General features: G+C 41.0%; 1 protein-coding gene across 23 annotated transcripts in view; it reads right to left on the bottom strand.

Annotated features, from left to right (window-relative positions):
- The window catches only part of dlg2 (discs, large homolog 2 (Drosophila)), a 192,135-nt gene that overhangs the window by 44,116 nt on the left and 126,963 nt on the right, over positions 1–21,056 (bottom strand). For 16 of the 23 annotated variants that reach the window (XR_008905064.1, XM_056735915.1, XM_056735918.1 and 13 more), the window contains 8 exons: positions 17,438–17,488; positions 15,591–15,715; positions 13,357–13,526; positions 12,208–12,344; positions 11,451–11,595; positions 10,813–10,978; positions 6,863–6,922; positions 5,396–5,554 (listed from right to left, as the gene is read on the bottom strand). Coding sequence is in view for 22 of the 23 variants with exons in the window: in XM_056735915.1 (XP_056591893.1) it covers positions 5,396–5,554; positions 6,863–6,922; positions 10,813–10,978; positions 11,451–11,595; positions 12,208–12,344; positions 13,357–13,526; positions 15,591–15,715; positions 17,438–17,488 (1,013 nt within the window). In the remaining variant the exon portion in view is untranslated. The remainder of the gene's footprint in view (positions 1–5,395; positions 5,555–6,862; positions 6,923–10,812; positions 10,979–11,450; positions 11,596–12,207; positions 12,345–13,356; positions 13,527–15,590; positions 15,716–17,437; positions 17,489–21,056) is intronic. The other 7 variants (XM_056735924.1, XM_056735925.1, XM_056735927.1 and 4 more) reach the window with 2 other exon arrangements.

The raw sequence follows: 21,056 nt of genomic DNA, 5'->3' as shown, positions 1-21,056 counted from the left end.
GTACACATATACGACAGCCGTCACCACTCTCAAACCGACAGTGCGTGCCGTTGTCCCGCCAGGCAGGTAAGCAGGCGGAGCAAAAACCTTCCCTCCGGGGACTCCCCGCGACATGGTTAGCTCCGCCAGCCGACGAACCACCCCCCGTGGGAATGATGAAGCAGACCGTCCCCTTGGTCACCCTGTCACAGTCCCTGGGAGCTCGAGAGCTGCCCACACTGTCTCGCTGGCTAATGAGGGCGGTCCGTCTTGGTTACTCGATCCAGTTCGCCAGAGACTCACCCAAGTTTCGGGGCATCATCTCTCCCTCTGTCAGAGGCAGGGACGCCTCCGTACTTCGGGTAGAGGTCACCACCCTTCTGGCAAAACAGGCATCGAGTTCGTCCCTCAAAACCAAGATGTTCAGTGGGTCACCACCCGCACTTCATCGTTCCCAAGAAAGACGGCGGGTTGCCCCCAAAGGCTGCGTACCCTGAACAGAGCACCTTTACAAGCTGCCATTCAGGGTGCTCACACAGAGGCGCGTCCTGACATCTATGAGGTGTCAGGATTGGTTCGTGGCAATCGACCTGAAGGACGCTTACTTTCATGTCTCGATCCTCCTCGACACCGGCCGTTCCCACGGTTCGCGTGCGAGAGGCGGGCATATCAGTACAGAGTCCTCCCTTTCGGTCTGTCCCTGACCGCCCTTTCTCCCTGAGAGGAGGAAGGCGAGCGGGTACTAAACTATCTCAGCGACTGGCCTATCTTGGCACACTCGCGAGATCTGTTATGTACACAAAGGGACCTGGTGCTCCGGCACCTAGGTCGATTGGGACTCCAGGTCAACCAAGAGAGGGGCAAGCTCTCCCCAGTGCAGAGCATCCTCTTTCTCGGTATGGAACTCAGCTCTGTCACCATGTCGGCACACCTGTCCGCAGTTGTGCCCAACCAGTGTTGAACTGTCTGAAATGAACATTTTAGGCAGACAGCGGTCCCCCTGAAACAATTCAGAGGCTCCTGGGACACATGGCGTCCTCGCGGGCTAATACCCCTCGAGTTGATCCACATGACACCGCTCCAACACTGGTTTCAGAGTCGAGTTCCGAGGAGAGCGTGGCACACCGGCAGCAGGCGCATGGTGATGCTGCCCTGCTGCCGACGCACCATAACCCCTAGTCTTTATGACTTTTTCGACGGACTCAGGTCCCTCTGAGCAGGTTATGAGGCAGGTCGTGGTGACGACTGAAGTCTCCCTGCAGGGGTGCGGTGTAGTGTGCAACGGGCACGCAGGTGGGGTGTTGGACGAACCCCCGCCTGCGCTGGCATATCAATTGCCAAGAGTTGTGGGCTATGCTACTTGCACTGAGCAGGCTACGGCCTCTCGTGCGAGACATGCACGTGCTGTTCCGAGGACAGCACTATAGCTGTAGCGAATACAGATCGTCAGGGTGGCGTTCGCACACAGCAGCTAAACACAACTTGCTCGACGCCTCCTCCGGTGGAGTCAACAGGTGACTCGTTCCCTGCAGGCCACACACCCCGGGCAAACTGAACTAGACAGCCGACGTGCTTTCTCGCCAGTTTATGCCTCGTGGAGAGTGGCGACTCCACCCCCGTGCAGTCCAGCTCATTTGGAGGCTGTTCGGGTAGGCCCAGGTAAAACCTGTTCACCTCCCGTAACACCACCATTTGCCCGCTTGATAGTCCCTGCCCTCGGCACGGATATCCTTGCGCACAGCTGGCCGCGGGATGGGCGGAAGCACACCTTCCCCCCCCCAGGAGCCTTCTTGTACAGACTCTGTGCAAGGTCAGGGAGCAGGAGCACCAAGTGTTATTGGTTACACCACACCGGTCTAACCGCACTTGGCCTCAGAGCCGATGCTCTGGACAGCGACTCCCCCTGAACCATTCCCCTGACAGAGGACCTGCTCTCTCAGGGGAAGGACACGTTCTGGCATCCCAGATCAGACCTCTGGAACACCCATGTCTGGTCTCTAGACGGGACGAGAAGATCCTAAGATGGCTACTCCCCCTATACGGCTGAGACCATCACCCAGGCTAGGGCCCCATCTACTAGGCGGTTACACGCCTCTAGACGGTGCCTCTTCTCGTCCTGGTGTCTTTCTCAACGAGAAAGACCCACTGAGGTGCTTGATCAGGATTGTGTTCCCCTCCTCACGAGACTGGAGACTAACATCTCCCTTCCACACTGAAAGTGTATGTAGTCGCTATTGCCACTCATCACGACTCAGTCGGTGGAAAGTTTCTAGGGCAACACGACCTGGTCACCAGGTTCCTAAGCAGCGAGAGGGCGGAATCCGCCTCATCTCCGCTCCATACCCTCTTGGGACCCTAAGTGGTCCTGAGGAGCCTCAGGGCCCCCCAAAGAGCCCCTCGGAGGTTCCGATCTTCCTCATAGAGTAAGACGGCCCTCCTGACGGCGCTCACTTCTTTCAAGAGGGTAGGGGACCACCGAGCATCCTCCGTGTCCCTGGATTGCCTTAAACTCGGCCCTGGAAACTCTCACGTTATCTTGAGACCCAGGCCCGGATGCGTGCCCAAGAAGTTCCCACTACTCCCTCCGGGGCCAAGTGGTGAACTTGCAGGCGCTCCCCATAGGGGAGGAAGACCCAACCCGATTAGTGTTGTGTCCAGTACGTACTGGACCGCACGCAGAGCTCTGAAGCTCTGACCAGCTCCGTGTCTGTTGGAGGACAGCAGAAGGGGAAGGCTGTCTCCAAACAGAGGCTGGCGCACTGGGTCGTGGACGCCGTTACGACGGCATCCCGATCTCAGAATCTCCCATGCCCATTGGCAGTGAGGGCTCACTCCACACGGAGTTTAGCCACCTCCTGGACACTGGCAGAAGCGCCTCTCTAGCAGACATCTGTAGAGCTGCGGGTTGGGCTATGCCCAAACACCTTCGCAAGGGTTAACAACCTTTGCGTAAACCCGGTGTCAGCCCACGTCCTGCGTGGCGACATGTAGGACTGGCATCCGGGGGGGCGTATGCCTGCGAAAGCACCTTTCCACCCTCTAACAGGTTGGGTCAGTGTGCTATTTACCTTTTCTTCTTACCCGAACACATCGCTAAGAAACTGGTACCTCACCAGCCTCCCTTCTTACCCAGACACTGGTTAAGAATAGGCATTCCATCCATCACCAAACAAGCACCCCCTGGGGGCTGGCTGGGCAGAGCAGCCTTCCCCCTTAGGCCGGGATACCATGTGAGCTATCACAGATAGCTCTAACCGGACCTAGTGCTACCGGACGTCTGTAACACCCCCTCCGTGGGCTGTTCCGTCTGATGTATCCTCATGAGAATGGTTCCCACTCCTGGTAACCCATGAGCTTCCCCAGGTGGGCCTCCACCTCGCGGTTAACTACTCAGTCCGCACGTTCCATGCGTTCTCCTCCAAGGACGAGACCATACCTATATCCACCATATTCCTCCCCACGGGTAGGAGGTGGCCTCTGTAGCGCTTCTCTGATTAAGAGTCGCGCTTACCCGGTGTAAACTGATCTGGATGGCCTCTCGCCTATAGAGAGCTAAGGCCCCGTCCGTGAAAGTTACCGGTCAGGGCTGTACCCATCTTTCTCCAAGAAAGCTCTGGAACCCCCCGACCACCACACTGGAAGGTTACAGTCTCACGAAAGCTTCGAGATGACACGCCCAGGCTTGTTACCGTCGCTTCGCTAGAGATTGTGACGCGATACAGCGTTGTGGCGTTTTCCATAGGCAACCCCATCTGTCGTTCTCGACACAACGTCGAGAGACCGACAGAAAGGGAACGTCTTGGTTACGTATGTAACCTCAGTTCCCTGATGGAGGGAACGAGACGTTGTGTCCCTTATGCCACGAACACGTATCGTATTCTGCTGCAGTTTGAGAGGTCTCAGGCTCTTCAGAACAAAGGTAAGTGAATGCTGCACGCCGGCCTCCTTTTATACCGGATTTCCGGGGGCGGAGCCCGGCATGCAAATTGCATTCGCCAAATTTCATTGGCCTTTTCTATAGTAGTCAGAGTTGATTGGTTCTCAAGGGCGAACCCCATCTGTCGTTCTCGACACAACGTCTCGTTCCCTCCATCAGGGAACTGAGGTTACATACGTAACCAAGACGTTACTTTTGGACACGTATTTAGAAAATATATTGGTGCCACAGACCTTGCAGACTTCATAGAACTGCAGCTTGGCTGCTAGAAAATGACAGATAAATAAAAGCCATTCATTTCAAAAGCCTCATCCAAAACGGCCAGACCCTGAGCATGAGAAAAGCGAAAAATCTGAGAACCCAGAGAAGCCAATTAGATGGCACTTTATAATTTATAGTGTTATGAACTCCAAAACGAAAATCTAAACAAACCTGTAAGCAAAGCGTGCCCACTACGACAACATCATTAGCAGATTTGAAAACATTACCCTGAGACACACAGGGTATCTCACCTCCTGAGGATGTTCTGCTACCAACCCCATGTTTACACTCCGTTCATATTCGGACTATTACATTTATGTCCCCAGTCATTTAATCAGTAAAATGAGAGATGTTACATTATCTCTAATAAAGTTATATATCCAATTAAAGATAAAAGCTGCTCCTCGGAGCTGAAATGAAATCGGTTAGACAGAAAATAAAGATCAATTCAATTCACTGATGCAATTCTTATGATTCACTAAAGTCACACTGATGCCACAGGCTTCCACATCATGTGCAAGTCAATGTACTGTACAGTTCAATAAATAAAAAATTGAATTAGTTGATGGGACGGATGAATGTGCAAAGAAGCAGCGAAGACATGATATGGTTATTCTGTTGCCTCGGACAACTAGCAATCTTCACGCATATGTCCTCTAAACAAACTATGGATGAAGTCCAAGAAACAAAGATTTGTTGAAATGTTACAAGATTCACAGCTGTTTAGCTTTTGACTAAAGTCAACATGAACTTGATTTAACTAGTATTAACAAAATTTGAAACTGGAACAGGAGTGAAACAAATTAAAGCAGGGACTTGATTATAACTTTGAGAGATGACTAGATTTTAAAAAGTGGGCAATAATAGGGCCAAATATTCAAATTCAAGGGACTATTATTACATACAAAGTCATTTCAGAGGAGATGCATGAAATGTATCTTATAAAGTCATCATTTGCACAAATGCACAAGAACACATATTACTAAAAACTACTTAATATAATGTTTCATTCAAACTTTAAGAATTGCAGATTTCAAATAAAGAATCAAGTTGGCCACAAATGCATAACTAGTGTCTGATAGACGGAGCATGCACATTATTCTGAATGATTGAGGTCATGCAGGTGAATTTAAATATGGGCTTGGCCACACACAGGTTAGACATGAACAGAGTTTGCATGCCTCATATGTGTCCCATGCAGAGCGCTGTGCTCAGTACCTGGTGATCTCGGAGTCAGGGAGCAGGCCTACGTGATAGTGAGGAAAGTGAGGGATTGAGTGCATGGGGCTTCTATCAAACTCCACGGGGGAGTAGAGACGGGGAGAGGGGGCGCGGTCACTCAGTTTGTTCACAGTGCTGTAAACTGGCTCGGGCGGCCTGGTGTGAGAGAGAAAGAGGGGCAGAGAGTAGAGCAGCAGGTGTTAGTGAGCTAACGCAGACTGACAGAGTAGTGATGGACTGATATAATGGTCAGGCCAGTAAACTATCTGATATTTTGAACTGTGCTTTCTTGTCTCTCAAGAGAAACAAACGTCAATTTATTTTCTGTGAGTTCCAAAAAAAAAATCTGTTAAAATCCAGCAAAAATGTTACATTTTGCTTAAAGAGAATATACATAATATTGCTGCTGTACTTCTGAAACCTCCCTTAATGAGAATAAGAAATAGCTTTATTAATTTCGTGATTTATATTTTTTTGTCATAAATCATTATTTTTAGTCTTAGATTTAAAAGGACAGCGAAAATATATTATATAATATCTATAAACCTCTACATAGTTTACTGAGTTGAAAGTTCAGTTTAAAATGCTACATTTTCTTAAATGGTATATAAGGTTACATTTTAATTTAAAGTACTAAATTAAATTATATTTAATATTTATATATTATAGTGAGTTGAAAGTTTAAGACTTATAGAAAATGCTTCTTTTTTGCATAATCTTGTGTATATAAATTTAAAGGAATTGTCAGAAATGGTCTTGTTTGATTAAATTAAAGTATTTTTCAAAATGATTTGTTTTTTATTTTGAAGAATTCTTTCTTTCACTTTCTACGAAATAATTTCAGGATTGGATTTTAAATCCTGTATTTTCAATTTGCTCTCAGACTTTTCCATATTCTATACAGCTTCCATCCACCCTGCCTTAGATATCTTTATCAGAAACAGGCATTTAATAAACCATTATCAGTCGACCACTAATAAAGAAAGAAAAAGACAAGACGAGAGGAAGATAGAGAGAGAGAGACGGTAAATCACAGTAGTGAAAGCATGTAAAAGGAATAAGGAAGGAACTGTAATTGGTTAGTCTAACATTGGTAAGTATATTAGCATATAAGTATATTGATCATTAGTATCTGAGCTCTGTTTAAACATTGACCGTTTTAGTTTCAATCTTCAATCAGCCCTCAGACGCTCAAACCTTTCTTTAAATTCAATTCATTTCATGTTCTGTGTTATTAAAAACAGAGCTTTATAGATCCATCCAGAGACATCTTAATTTGTAATTCATTTCCTGCCTCACATTTGCAAATTACAGTTCAGTCTGTTCCTCACACTTGTGAGCAAAAATATCCAGAGCACAGTATCTGGTTTTAAAAAGCACGACTTCAATTCAGAAGGACATAATGTGCAGGAGGACACAAATAAACCATAAGTACCAAACGCAACATCTCATGAAGATCCTCACCTCAACTGGAAGTGCTGGGAATCAAACCTGTGACCTTCCATCTCATCTAATGATGGATTTCTGATCAAAAACACACATTGACAAAAGACAAAACGTTAACTTCATAGAATGGTATAAATATGCTGATATGTGTATTCAAAACTGTTGTATTCAGTACTTGTAGCATGCAAACATAACAATGACACATTCCAACAGGACAATACAACAAGCCCCCTTTAACAACAGAGCTGTTTTTGACAGACATCTTCACATACAGTCCAAAGAAACCCCTCAAAATATTTAATTTAAATAACTAGGTGAAGTGTAATGCATGTGGAACGAATCGACAGTCTCTTCCATCTTTCTTTCAGTTTTCACTGTGTTTACTTGTATTGGACACATCTTTAGCTTTAGCGCAATCCTTTAATCAGCAATATTCCTTTGTCCTTCATACAGGATCACATTAAGCTAAATAAAAGCATGACAGAACCTTTATTATCAGCCTTGTCTCGCACCCTCTGGCTCTTAACACTCACAGCAAAGCACAGAGATGATGAAGTGGGAAGAAGCACATAGCGTTACAGACTCACATTAGATCTCATGATTTCCCTGAGGAGCTAAGATAATGTTAATCAAAATTTCTTGTATCAAAATAAACTAAATTTAATTTCAAACCACCACGGAAATAAATAACAAAAATAGCAACACGACTACATTTTTAGAGCGTGAATTTTTATCAAAATGCGTTGTCACGTATTCTGTCCTCACTCTTTTATGGTGTTGGGAAGTCAATAGATGGATATAAACAACAAGGCGCAAGATCAGCAAAACATACTGCTTGTTAAATTATGTAATGCAGTATCTGTGCTTAAGGTTCACTTTATATACTGTACACATCTAATAATGATAAAGTGTGCAGGTCAGTAGAAGTGCGCTCTTACTGAGGTTCATCCGAGGCGTGTATGTGAGAGAGTAATGTTTAGTTGTTTTATTCATTACGATACTTTGACTGTGTGTGCTGCCTTGTGCTAGACTGGAGTATGTTTAACATATTATAATGGTGCTATGAGACTCTTTTACTGATTAAAAGCTACACAACCAACATCAATACACTTTCTTAACATGCAGTGCATTCGCACACTCCGTTTATCCTAAATGATAATGACATATGTTCACACAAACAGGCTCAGACACACACATACACGTCCCATCTCCCCCATAGACTTCCGTCTACTGTCACACCTAATTCATTATTCAACTTCTGCGCTGTAGCACAAGTTCACATTTATTATGCAAATCCATATAAAACGCCTCACTCCATATTTCCGATCATTTCCTGAGACTATGAACATAAAGATATACGGGTCACAACACACTGCCGTACCATATTACAATCTTCATCAAGACCCTCGAATTCTCTTCGGTTCTCCGGAGCTGAACCGTGAAGAACAGAGATCTTACAAGAGGGCTTACGTTTACGCTAAGTAAACCTCTTACACAAGGAGAGAGGAGGGGGTTTAATCCATCTGTCTCACCTCAGCTAAAGGTCACGCTCTTTGTTTAGCGTGCATGTACGCTGGCACGTTTAGCGTTTGCAATCGACTCGCCGAAACTGTGAAAGTTTGTCACAGCAGGATGCCTTTAACTGTGCTGCAGTGGGAGACTTTAATATTGCTGTTCGCTCAAAGCAACAAACAGTTGAATAGGTGGAACTTCTCTTAGAAAAAAATATGTTTATTCAAGTGTGCCATTAGCCAAATGAAATATGCTTTTAGTCTCATTTTAATGTACTTCATAGAATATCATTTAAGTTATACTTGCGTTTAATTTTGTAATTTTGGCAGAAAAGTCTAAATATGTTCGGTCTCCGCTCAATTTTTTATCTTTTGATCAAGATATATTTTAAAATGTATAATTGGGGAACATATGAATATAGAAAAAGTGAAAAAACAAAATTTAAATAGTAAACTATAAGTAAGATGCTAAGTTCACTTAAAAAACTTCTAGTGCACTTTTATAAACTGAAAAATCTGTTCAAATATTGAACAAGTAAACTATTAGTATACCTATAAGTTCACCTGTGGTGTAGTTGCAGTACAAACAAACGTAAAGTAGTCGTAAACTCAATGTTAATTCTGTTACACCTAAAGTATACACTATTAGAGTATGCCGAAAGTAAAGACTAAAGTATGCTTTCATAACCTACAAAGTGGATCAATTTATACTGCCTTCATGTACTATCGGAAATTCGTCAGTTCCCACTTCTGAAGTCATGATTCCGAGCTGGTTGTGTTAAGGTGTTTAGTTGCTTGAAAAAATGGAAGATGCCAGATTCAAGCTTATGTCTGTATGGAAAAATCATATATGGTAATAGTATTACTATATATAGTATATCGTACTACATCTGGTCAGCTTGCTGACTATTCTGGAATATTGGTGAAATACATGTTACTTTTGATGTGTATAAAGCATACACATATGATTATTCACATATGTAAGTATGTAATAATTTAACGACAATACAATGAAGCTGTTGCCGGAAAACTAATAAATCATATCTGTCCTTCATGTGCAATTTTTAGCTCGGAAACTCTTATTTCCGATAAGTCCCAAGCAGAATTGAAATAGTACACTTAAAAGTATACTACGAGCACATTGATATTAGTATCCTTACTACATAAAATAGACGTACTCAACAATAAACTTGAAGACTACATAAAATGAGCTTGAATTATAATTATTTATTTATTATTGTAGGAATTATAAATGACCCAGAGCCAAGTTATGGGCCAGTTGGCAAAGTTAAAATTATCCATTGATTCACATAAACAATCTTTTATTCAAATTTTAATCAATGATTATTTTCAAGCAATTCAAATGTTTTGCAACATATGCAATTGTTACCTAGCAAAAATGTACAGTATTCAAACTATACGTTTTTTTATTAAGGTTACTGAAAATAATTAATATATTTTGATAGAAATATTCCTTCATTTTTTTCAGCGTTGACAGAGCAAGTAAACATCTTTAATCCTTACAGCTGAGCTCTGTTGGGTCAGCTAATTGTTTCAAGTAGGCTAAAGGAAGAGGGTTTGCAGGTAAGAAGACCTCCCCTGTGAAGGATTATTATAATTCCGGTGAGCCTCGGCTGTGGCAATAGGCCAATAAGCCAGTGGAATTGTGGGATTCTAAGAAAGGCCCTCTTAGTTCCACATGTCTTACACATAACTGCCCAAACTAAATAAAACCAAACACCAATACTAATGTGATAGCGATGCCTTACACATCCCTACAACCACACAGAAACAAGCCAGCAGATGTGTTAAGCAAAACTAAAGCCTTCATTGTCATACAGATCTGATGTTCTCTGCTTTTCTGAAATGTCTTTTCTGACTTGACATTTCTTTAGAACTTCTAGAACTCCTTTGTTTCAGTTCAGGCTGTGTGCTTTAGTTTAAACCGTCATTCTTTTCTAGAAAGCTCCAGGAAAGATGTTTAGTATTCACATCACTATGCGGTTCAGAGTGCGTCGCAGTGAACCAAACACATTCCCAGCCCTGCGGTCCTCAACATATGCTCCGTCTCAAAATACACCTCTAATGCACAAACAACTTCACACCGCCTGCGCGCACCAACAATCATGACGGATCAGAGAGCTGCCGAGTTTTATAGTAATAGCGCTTGCCTCAGCATGTTCACCCGGCTCGTTTAAACACGAAACTAATAGGACAACACATTCATAACAAACATCTCAACAGGACCGTTTAAAATCCAGGAACAGAGAACAGCACAGAACTAACAAGACGGGAGGGTATCAGGCAGGGGCAGCAAATCCCAAAACAATCCCATCACCAGGCGAGATGATGTTCCTCGATTGTGTTTCGGATTTTCCAAAGGACACACGGAGGGAAAGGGGGCTATACACAGTCTACCTGTGGGCAGTGGTGTCTGGTAGAGAGGGAGAAAATTACCGTAGGAAGGAAAAACCATCCAACCTGTTAATGTCCTCTTCCCCCAGCAAATGCTTGGGCAGGGGGGAATATCGGCCGGGGGAGATGGGCGGGAGACTGGACTTATATTCCAGAGTGCCGTTATTACCAAGAGAAGAGATATGATTTTCCATAGCCGGTGAGAATGCTGTAGAAAAAAAGAGAGAGAGAGAGAGAGAGAGAGAGGGAGTTATTCAAAGCACTCCATCAATTTCAATCAATCAGCTATATCTTCGTTTGATAATCATAATGTCATCATTTTTTCAGTCTTATCTTATTTAAAACCTGTATAACTTTCTTTCTTTCAAAAAAGATATATGGAAGAATGTTGGCAATCAAACAATACAGGCCTCCGTTAACTTCCATTGCATGGACACAAAATCACTGTGACATTTCTCAAAATATCTTCTTTGTTCTCCAGAGATAAATAAATCATAAACAGGTTTTAAATGACATGTGGGTGAATAGATGACAGATTTTTTGGGTGAACTGTTGCTTTATCTAACTTATCAATATCTCTATAACTCCATCACACTACATTATCAAACATCTAAAGCATCATTCTGGTTTACAAAAAGCTTCGCATTGCATAATGAAATACAAACGTAAGAGTAACTCACAGTGTGTGATATCGGGAGGACCATAGGGGTCCGACAGATAGACGCTAGTGGGTTTCCCAACCTTCAGGTATACCACATCTGATGTGTTCTTCAATACGACCACTGCTTCTTCATGGGTCACCTCTTCTAGAGTGTAGTTATTCACCTGGGCGAGAGAAAGATAGAGATGGTAAACAGGGAATGCGGCATTACGTAAACAGTTACGCTCTAGTAGTCAATGGTGAATCAGAGCTGCCAAATGTGTCCTGCCCAATGGATTACACACTGCGCTGATCTTGCTAATTAAATCAAACTCGGTCTTAAAAGAGTTTAACAACCCCCATGGATTAAATGCGATGGAGTTTGACACGGATAGTAGAGCAAAACTTCGAGAATGTAATCTGCCTCTATTAGTACAGGGAAATCAATGCATGAATGCCATGACTTATAGTTGTGAAGTGAAAATCCTGTCATCATTTACTCTGTTTTTATTTCAAACCTGTATGACTTTCTTTCTTCTGCATAACACAAAAGAAGATATTTAAATGAATGTTGGCAACCGTACGAAGTCAGCACCAATTGACTTGTACTGCGTGGACACAAAACCAATGCAAGCCAATGGGTCCCTCTGTTGTCAGAAAGTCATATGGATTGAGGGTGAGTAAATGATGACAGAATTTTCATTTTTGGGTGAATCTGTTTAATCTGAAGAGAAGAAAGTATTTTAACATCAAGATCATTAAACACAGGCCCTAGTGAGCGTTTGGTATGGACTTACCATGAGCAGTCTGTCTCCAACCTGCAACCTGCAGTCCTTCTGTGCCGCACCCCCATCTATGATTTTAGTGACATAAATGCTGTTATCTCCAGGGATGTGCTGGTTGCCCACACCGCCTGCAATGCTGAAGCCGAGCCCTTTGGGAATTTAAGAAAGGATAAAACCGTTAGTTGGGTCCCTATAGACACAGTGACAGCAACGTCCTTCCTCTAATTTATCATCCCGCCTCATTCCCTCAACCGACAACGTAACAGGATCCACAATCTATCTGAGTGTAACTTAAACTACGGCACTGAAATTTAACTTCCAGAAGCCAATGTACTTAAAATACATTTTGAAATGTATTTTCCCGTACAGAATGAATGATAATAGGAGATGTGATGGAAATGACACTAATGGAAATCAACCCCGTAATGCAGTTATACATACTTGGATACTGTTGGCAGACAAATTGGTGACATCGTAACAAATTACTTTTTAGGGAGTATTTTGAGGGCCAAAAGTGCCTACACTCATTCGTTGACTTTAAATAAACAGCACTAAAAACATCCAAAAGCAAGAGCTTTCATGCAATATTACCTACTTCCCAGTTCCCTAGAGTAGAAAATAAGCGTTGTAGAGAGTGTTAAGGTTTTTTGGATTTGGAGCGTGCATGTCCCCCGTAGCGCTTCCTACAAATTTGTGCAAGTACCGCTGTGTGCGCTGAATAATGTATCAAAGTGTTTCACAGGATATAACTATTTTTATTGCTCCACCCAAACAACAACCAAAAGAGAAAAATTAAATAACTGAAGCTAACAAAATGATCTTGATAAGTCAGCCCCCTTTTGTTTATTTATGTGTTTATGTATTTTATGTTTTGTGGTCAGAATATGACTTTGTATATGAGCAGAGTTGGGGAATGTTACTTAAAGGAAATGTCTGAAAATAACAAAAAAAGTAATAAACTATTGGCTTGTTTTGGGGTTTGGAAACAAAGAATGCATTATTAGTAGCAAATAAATATAATTTGAAACAGATTTTACAGTATAAATTAAAGAGACACTGCAAAAGTCTATTAAAATGAGCATTTTCTTTTCAAATCAGCAGAAAAAAAACACCAGACAGCTCAGGTAACTGACGGGTTTACAGCGAGTGTCAAATGTAAACCTTTTGGTCCTTTTATGAGTTTGATTTCGGTGACAGTCTCCATCATCGGTCTCCTCCTGCGCACGTAGAGTCGCACAATCGATCCGGCAGCTTTCAGCGCCTCGACTGCCTTACTATGAGACACCTCTGAGACGTCTGATTCATTCACTCGCAAAATACAGTCGTTCACTCTGCAGAAAGGAAGAAGAGCGAGAAGTACGTTATCTAAAAGTTCTCGCCGCGTGATGAACCTCCTGCCGAGAGTTCCAGATCATGACAGCCTGTGGTCCAAGGACAGACATCTCCTGGGGCATGTTCGCAAAGAACAGCTGAGACCTCGCAAACATGAGCACACAACACACTCACACACGCATGTGTACATATGCAAAGCACTTTAAAGCTGTATAAAGCCGAATAACTAAAGTTAGTAGAGAACTACTTCTTCAATCTGAAATTTGATGACAAATTGGACCAGTGATGTGAGATCTCACAAGAAAGCCAAAAAAGCGGATCGTGGGTAGTTGAGGCGAGTAATAATTATATTGAATCTAAATATATATAGAGTAATATTTTTTATAAAAAAAGTACACTTTACGTTAAAGAACACGATGTACATTGCAATCAAATAAAATGTCAATTCTCTATTAAATGGTTATAATCTGAACCACAATCTTGATGCTGGTCCTTTGCTTGTAAATCTTGACTCCTTTCAAATAATTAATTTGACGCTGTATCAGGGACTTCTGCTTCCAAGTCTACCAAAGTCAAACAAGGGTAAAGCTGAAAAAAGCTACACAATGTAATTGCTTTTGTAAATGCTGTTCACTTCCATCTCACAATAAATTTATCTCAGCGTACTGGCAAATGTTCAAAGTGTCTCACTCTTTTAAGAGAGAAATGGAAAGAGAAAGAGGGAGACAGATGTGGAGGGTGATCAGAATGTCAAAAAGACTGAAAAGGGAAATGACTATGAATCCCCTTGCTAACATCTGGTTAAACCAAATTGTTGTTTAGTGAACAAGCAGCAGGATTATGCTTAAAAATCGGATGTGCACAAATGTTCAGTGAATTTGTGCCTTTGCTGAGAAATGACAAGGAGAGTTATGGTAAAGCTCAAAGCTTTGGCCTTGACAGAGCTGATTGAGAGAGAATATAAAAGAAACCGGCCAAGTCATGGAGACAGGAAGCTCAAGCACTGTCACACGCAGCTGCTGTTCAGAGTGACGCACACTTGCACACATGTGGGTGTGCATACGACACAATGGAAGATCTGCTACCTCTCCAGCACAATTTAATAATGCCGTCATGTAATAAAACAGCTCTCTCAATCGACGTCTGATCTCAAACACATCCATCTGACCAGGAATAATAAATTCTACCTATTCGAAAATAACCAGAGGAAATTCTGTTTTATTTTATACTGTATATGCAAAAATTGCTCAAGGCTTGTATTCAAAGTGACATCAAAGTGAGAGCATTCAAGCCATATGGTTCATTTACAGTATATGTGTGTTCCTTGGAAACCAAACATATGCATTGCGAATGCAGGGTCTAGCATTGAACTACAAGATCTGAAATATTTAAGATTTTAGTTTTTGTTCTAACTGAGAGAAGATAAATGTATGACATTTCAATGGATATGAAATTGCTATACAAAAGTTGTGCAACATTAGAGATATGAGAATTAATTATTGTGTCATTTTTTTTACTATGGGCATGCAAAAACATTTGATGCTTTGTTATAGTAAAAAGTTATTCAAAGAGGTCCATTTTTGTCAAATTAGAAAATGAGTATTGTGCTACACAGAATATATTGTACATCAAAATGTATTATGTATATCCTGTTTTCCACAGATGATTGACAAGATCTGAAAGTGGTCTGGTCAGCCGGGTTGGTTATATACACACACTTTACCTCAGACCTTGCAGATGGTAAATTTTTAAAGTACCTCGCGGTCAGAGTGTGTGGCTGTCAGCACAAAACCTAAGTTAGTTCACTTCTCCAGAGGGACATTAAGACGGTGATGAACAGCCAGTTTCAATCATTTACCGCAGGTAGAGATATAGATGGGAAAGGAATGAGGGCAAGAGAGGAAGAGAATGAAAGAATGAGAGAAGGACTTAAAGAGCAAGAAGTAACATCATTATAAGTCAACAAAAAATGCTGGTTGCAACCCATGTTATATTTGTTCATTTAAAGCCTAGTGTTGTGAAGGAATGTGTAAAGACGGGTGTGTTATGAAACACGTGCCCACCTGAGCCTGCCGTCTTCTGCTGCTGCTCCTCCAGGGATGATCTTGGTGATGAAGATCCCGGGGTCATCGCCGATGTGAGGGTTATCTGTACCACCTGCTATACTAAACCCCAATCCAGAGTTACCCTGAGGAGACACAAACGTGAAATTGGTTGATCATGTACTTTAACATTAAAGTGCATGTTAAAACGTCCAAACCAGTCACTCTCGTGATGACGTTTCCTGTTTATGTCCTGTACAGTTCATATACAAAAATAAGAAGGTAGAAAAGTGTAAGGTTATTTTTATGAATGGTGCACTTTATTCTCCATGACTCACCCGTGTTTTCAGTTTGGCAAGTCATGCGCCACTGAGCAATGCAAACTAACAACTCGAAATCTGCCGCAGTCAAGGCTAGAGCCATATTTAACATCTCTAAGACAAAAGTATACAAAAATACTTGGCAATTTTTTTAAGTGACGTGTTTATGACGGAAATGTCTGTGCATAAAATGTGCGCTTCAAACTTTTGGAGATACTACTTGTTACTAGAGATGTAAGATACTAGAGATGTACTTGTGTAATCTTTCCAAGGGCAATGAACTGTTCTCTCAATAAAGTGTGAAGCAACTGAATCAAAATTATTACAAATATTCATAAAACTACTGACTTGCACCCACTGATTAAATATGACAGTATATAAATGAATATTAATGTATTTTACATTACATTAATAAGAATACTTATTTCAATATGCAGTAATAAAAGTGAATACAATTTCTAAATAAAAGGGAATGCTTGCTCAGCCCCTCCAAACAGTTACTCAACCACCTTGAGTGTTTCCAATTTTTAGCTTGTAATCTCAGTTCAGTCTGCAGAGACCCAAGAACATACTCTGTCAGCCTCTCGGTTCCAGGGTCGAACAAATCTGTGCTCCCTCTGGTCCAGTTGACTTCTGCTATTGTCGGTACTCTGTCTAGTCATGTGGATCCAACGGCAACAGCCAGAACATCATCTGCAGCCTAATTCTCTCTCTCTCTCTGTACTGTACTTTATATACACATTTATGAATTTAAGAAGTATCCTGCATTTTGTATAATCTTTTACCTTTTCTGCAGCTTTAAATGTATAAATATTTCACTTTACTCTCAATTTAAGTAGGTATAAATTATAAATAATCAACATGGTTTTAGATCAGTGTATCTTAACCAGGGGACCGGGACATGAGAACATGAACACATGAGTTTCTCTAGGAGATTATTTCACAAGCATTTTACTGTTTGAGTAAAGTCATCGTCAAACACAGATAGAAACCAGGTGTCTTCGCCACAACCTGCCAAAATAAAAGTCTGGTTAAGATGACAAATACTGTAGTGAACTATAGTATTTGCTATAGAAAATAGTACCCTTGTAGTAAATTTATTCTTCTGCAGTTCACTGTAGTAAATACTATAGTATACTACAGTATTTTTGTGTGGACAAAAAAAGGAAGAAATAAAAGAAAAAGAAGAAACACAGAACTTAGAAAAAATGTAACTAACTAAGGTAAACTAAAAACTATATTGCCCTAATTTATCTATCTGTATGTATCATTAATGTCCTTTGTCAACCTATTAATGTGATGACCTTCACTTTTGTATTTTTTTTAAGAAGACAACAGACATTTTTAAACTTGTGCTATAACTGTTTGGCCAGTGCTGTGTTCAAAATAAGTTAACATAAAGCCACGAGGGGGCCTCAATTTGACTCATTTTTAATTATTATTTTTTTTTTTACAATATGCAAAAACAAGCAAAAAAATAATATAATAATAATATTAATAAAATATCAAATAAAATACATAAAAAAAAGAGAAGAGGCAGACACTTACCCGCTCTAATGTAATCTCTTCAAACTCATACTCAATTTCTGTCCCGTTTACCTATAGGGGAACAAAAAAAAAATCCATTAGATGTGTTTTATGCAACCAGTCACAATAAATATCTAAACGCGAAGCCTCCCTCTAACTCCATCAGAAACATAACATAAACAGTTTCATAATAGTTCCAAACATTTTGTGATCGCTAAAGAACAAAAAAAAACTGCTTTTTTTTAAAGCATTGTTATCGTAAGCCAAAACCCCTCTTTAAAACATTAGTATTCCACTACTGCTCATTGAATGAAAACAGTAACAGCTCTTTTATACATTGTAAGTAGGCACTGATACTCATTTGAATTCAGCTCACTGCACCGGCTGTAATTGGCAAAATCTGAGTCCGGACACTAAAATCTATAATCATGTACCATAACAGACAGATCTCTGGGGCTGAAATTCGGTCTCAAGCAGCCCTTTCAAAGATGAATTCATACCGAGCACACAGTTAGAAACGGGACGGAAAGTTGATCTTTGAATGAGGGTCACCTTTTTGTTTGATTGGATGATTTTATCCTAATTAAAACTTTTCTGTATTGTGCTGTATATCCGAGTGCAACGGCTTTTGAAATTAGACAAAAAGTAGGCGGGGCTTTATTTTGCCCTTCCCTTTTTGATTTGTTTGTTGTAAATTGGGAGTTCTGGAGGCAGATTGCAGACTGCCAGTTTACAGTCTGTTGTGGAGTGGAAGGCTGAAAATGCCTGGCCATTGGACAGTATAGTCCTACCCCTTTTTCGTTGCTTACGTCATGTGGTGAAAAGTTGTAGTTGTAAGGGGGACGGGAGCTTAATGTTTTTGATTAAAGATAACAAGTGCAATGGATTTTTTTAAAATAATGGTGTGCACGGATAAATAATATATAATAAACGCTGCAACACTATGTAAAACACTTAGGATTTTCCTTTTTGATTTCATGGTGACTTTAAAACTTCCAACTTCACCTCCATCATACAAAAAATGTGATGTAACCAAGGTCAACGAAATATTGCACAAGCCCCCTGCCAACATAGAACACTTACTTTTTTATGTCCTGGTGTGAATTATGTACAAGTTAAAGGGTTTACTGGCTTTTCATGGTCGTAGAGGAAATTGGATGCAAAGTGACTTCAAGTACTGTACAGACAACATTAGTAAGCTATTTTATTATAGTCTCATGTTCAAGGTGCTGTGTGTAAAATTTAGGTGGATCAATTAACAGAAATGCAATATACTATTTACATATACATATATACTATGTATATATAATGCAATATACAGCTATCCTGTAGCTGAGTGGTAAGAGCATTGGGTTAACAACGCAAGGTTGTGGGTTCGATCCCAAGGGATTGCAAATTCTTATGTAAAATGTATAGGATAAAGCAATGTATGTCGCTTTGGATAAAAGCGTCTGCCAAATGCATAAATGTAAATACTATGTCTTTCTATGTTTTCAGAGGTTGTAAAGACATCATATAAAGAAGCGTTGTTTTTATAACCTGGGCAATTCCAGCGTTATGGACATGACGTTTGCGTTATTGACGTGACATAAAAATGATCAGAGAATGAATTTGTTACGGTTAAATTGAACCATCTGATTATATTTTACTGAACCCTTGTTGATAGACTCTAAACATCAAAAAATGTTTTTTTTTAAAGGGAAATAAACATGACAAATCCTGAAGCAATAATACCCAACAAATGGAAAAGGGATGCCTCTTCATAGAACATAAAATTGTTACTTTATATTCATTTTCATGTGTCCACTTATGAGGAATATGTAGCGTTTTGGATGTGACAATCCTGAAAATGGCACTTAACTAACTGAGAAAAATCATGCAATAAAAATAAAACAAACGCTTTACAAATTTGTGGGAATTTGAACCACCGAATGTTAAAATCTGTGCTGTTACCATAGTGAAAACCGCTGTAAGGTTGATATTTTCACGGAATTGCCCACCTTAGAATGAGCAATTGCTCTCTACATACGTTGTGGGTCATCTTGCATGGAATTCGCCATGTTTCGTTGTTTCTACAGTTGCCCTAAGCGGACAAACTGCTTTACAGATCTCCTTCGGCAAAGAAGCGCACCGACATGTTTGTCCTGTGTCAGCGACTGTAGTGCTTAGAAAGGGAGGGGTGAGCGGTGGAATGAGTCTTAGGTTGCAATTCGCAACCTCACCCCTTGATGCCGCTAAAAAGTCATATTGCTACTTTAATATGCACAACTTTCCGACAATACTATCCAAACCTTTAACATAATTAGACGTTTATAACCATGTCCCATATATCCTGGTCTTTAAAAAAAAAAATGACTGTGTAAATCGTCAATGACCAACAACAAGCCAAAGATGCTGTCAGTGTCAACACAGCTTTAAAGGCCCAAGATCGAATATATTAGGTAGAAACATCTCAATACTTTTCATACAACATTTCAGGAGTAAAGCGAGCATGCATGTTTTACATTTTGCCTTTTTTCAGAGTATTTCAGACAGCTGGAGAAAGAGAAACCGCCATTCATGGCTAATTGAAACCCAGTGAACAAGCTTGTTTATGCCTCATCTGTTTAGGAGAATGACAGAGAGAGGGAGAGAGAGAGAGACATGAATAATCTCTCGCTTCTCTCAGAGCGACATGACCTTTCATTTACAGCATCGGGATGAAGGCCTCCAGACTACATCTGCTCTTCAACATGAGGACCAAACAGATGTCAAGAGCACATTAATAACCAAATGTCAATATCCCACTTCACTTTTAACAAAAGAAAGGTTTCTCATTCATGCACTGTGACGAGAAAAAAAAACGTTTCTATTTTCACTCGCACCTAATCATTTCTTCAGCAGGGGTCTGACGCAAGTATTCTGTTTATTTCAGAGTCAGAATGTTTGACACAAACTAATCAGAGCGTCGGAAACCGAGATGAATCTCTGCATTTCATCAGGGCATGTGTAAGAGCTCTTCAGAACATCCGGCATCAACCACAGCTCTCACAGGGCACGAGATTAAATATCATCACAAACAGCATAAGTGAAATTGCGATAACTGATGGCTGGGTATGAGAAGCCAATAACACGGAGTAAATGAGATCATTAACAATGACTGTTCTTGTCAGAAGACTATAACAGTGTTTAATGGCAAAAACAGCTCAGTCTCCATTCACTGTGACATGTTAAAAACACTGACTAGCACATTATTAAAAATTCTCTCTGTGTGTTCTGTGGAAGTATTAAATTCACACGGTGAAGGCGAATTTCTTTAAGACACTGATATTCTGGTAATGGGAGATGTCCTTGAGATGTAGCGAGAAGTTTTCTAAAAGTTGTAAAAAACAACCACTCCATCTGCTTTTCTTAAGATGTGACCCAATTATTCATGTTTGAGTGGCATTAGCATTCTGAGCTGCACGGCGGTGCAAATGTGAGACGCTGGAGACTAGGAAAGAGTGCAGCTGCAGAGGGGGACGGTGGGGAGGGGAGGGGATGGAGCTCACGATACAGCATCCGGGGTGTAAAAGCTCACATTAAACTGGTGAGTCACTGCTAATGTTGAACACACAAACTCACAAACATGTGACGCGCACAAAGAAAACCACACAGAGCC

Source organism: Triplophysa dalaica, chromosome 22 (genome assembly GCF_015846415.1).
Source record: "Triplophysa dalaica isolate WHDGS20190420 chromosome 22, ASM1584641v1, whole genome shotgun sequence".
Taxonomy (NCBI): Eukaryota; Metazoa; Chordata; class Actinopteri; order Cypriniformes; family Nemacheilidae; genus Triplophysa; species Triplophysa dalaica.
Note: the sequence above shows the minus strand (reverse complement) of the source record. Positions and strands in the feature narration are given on the sequence as shown.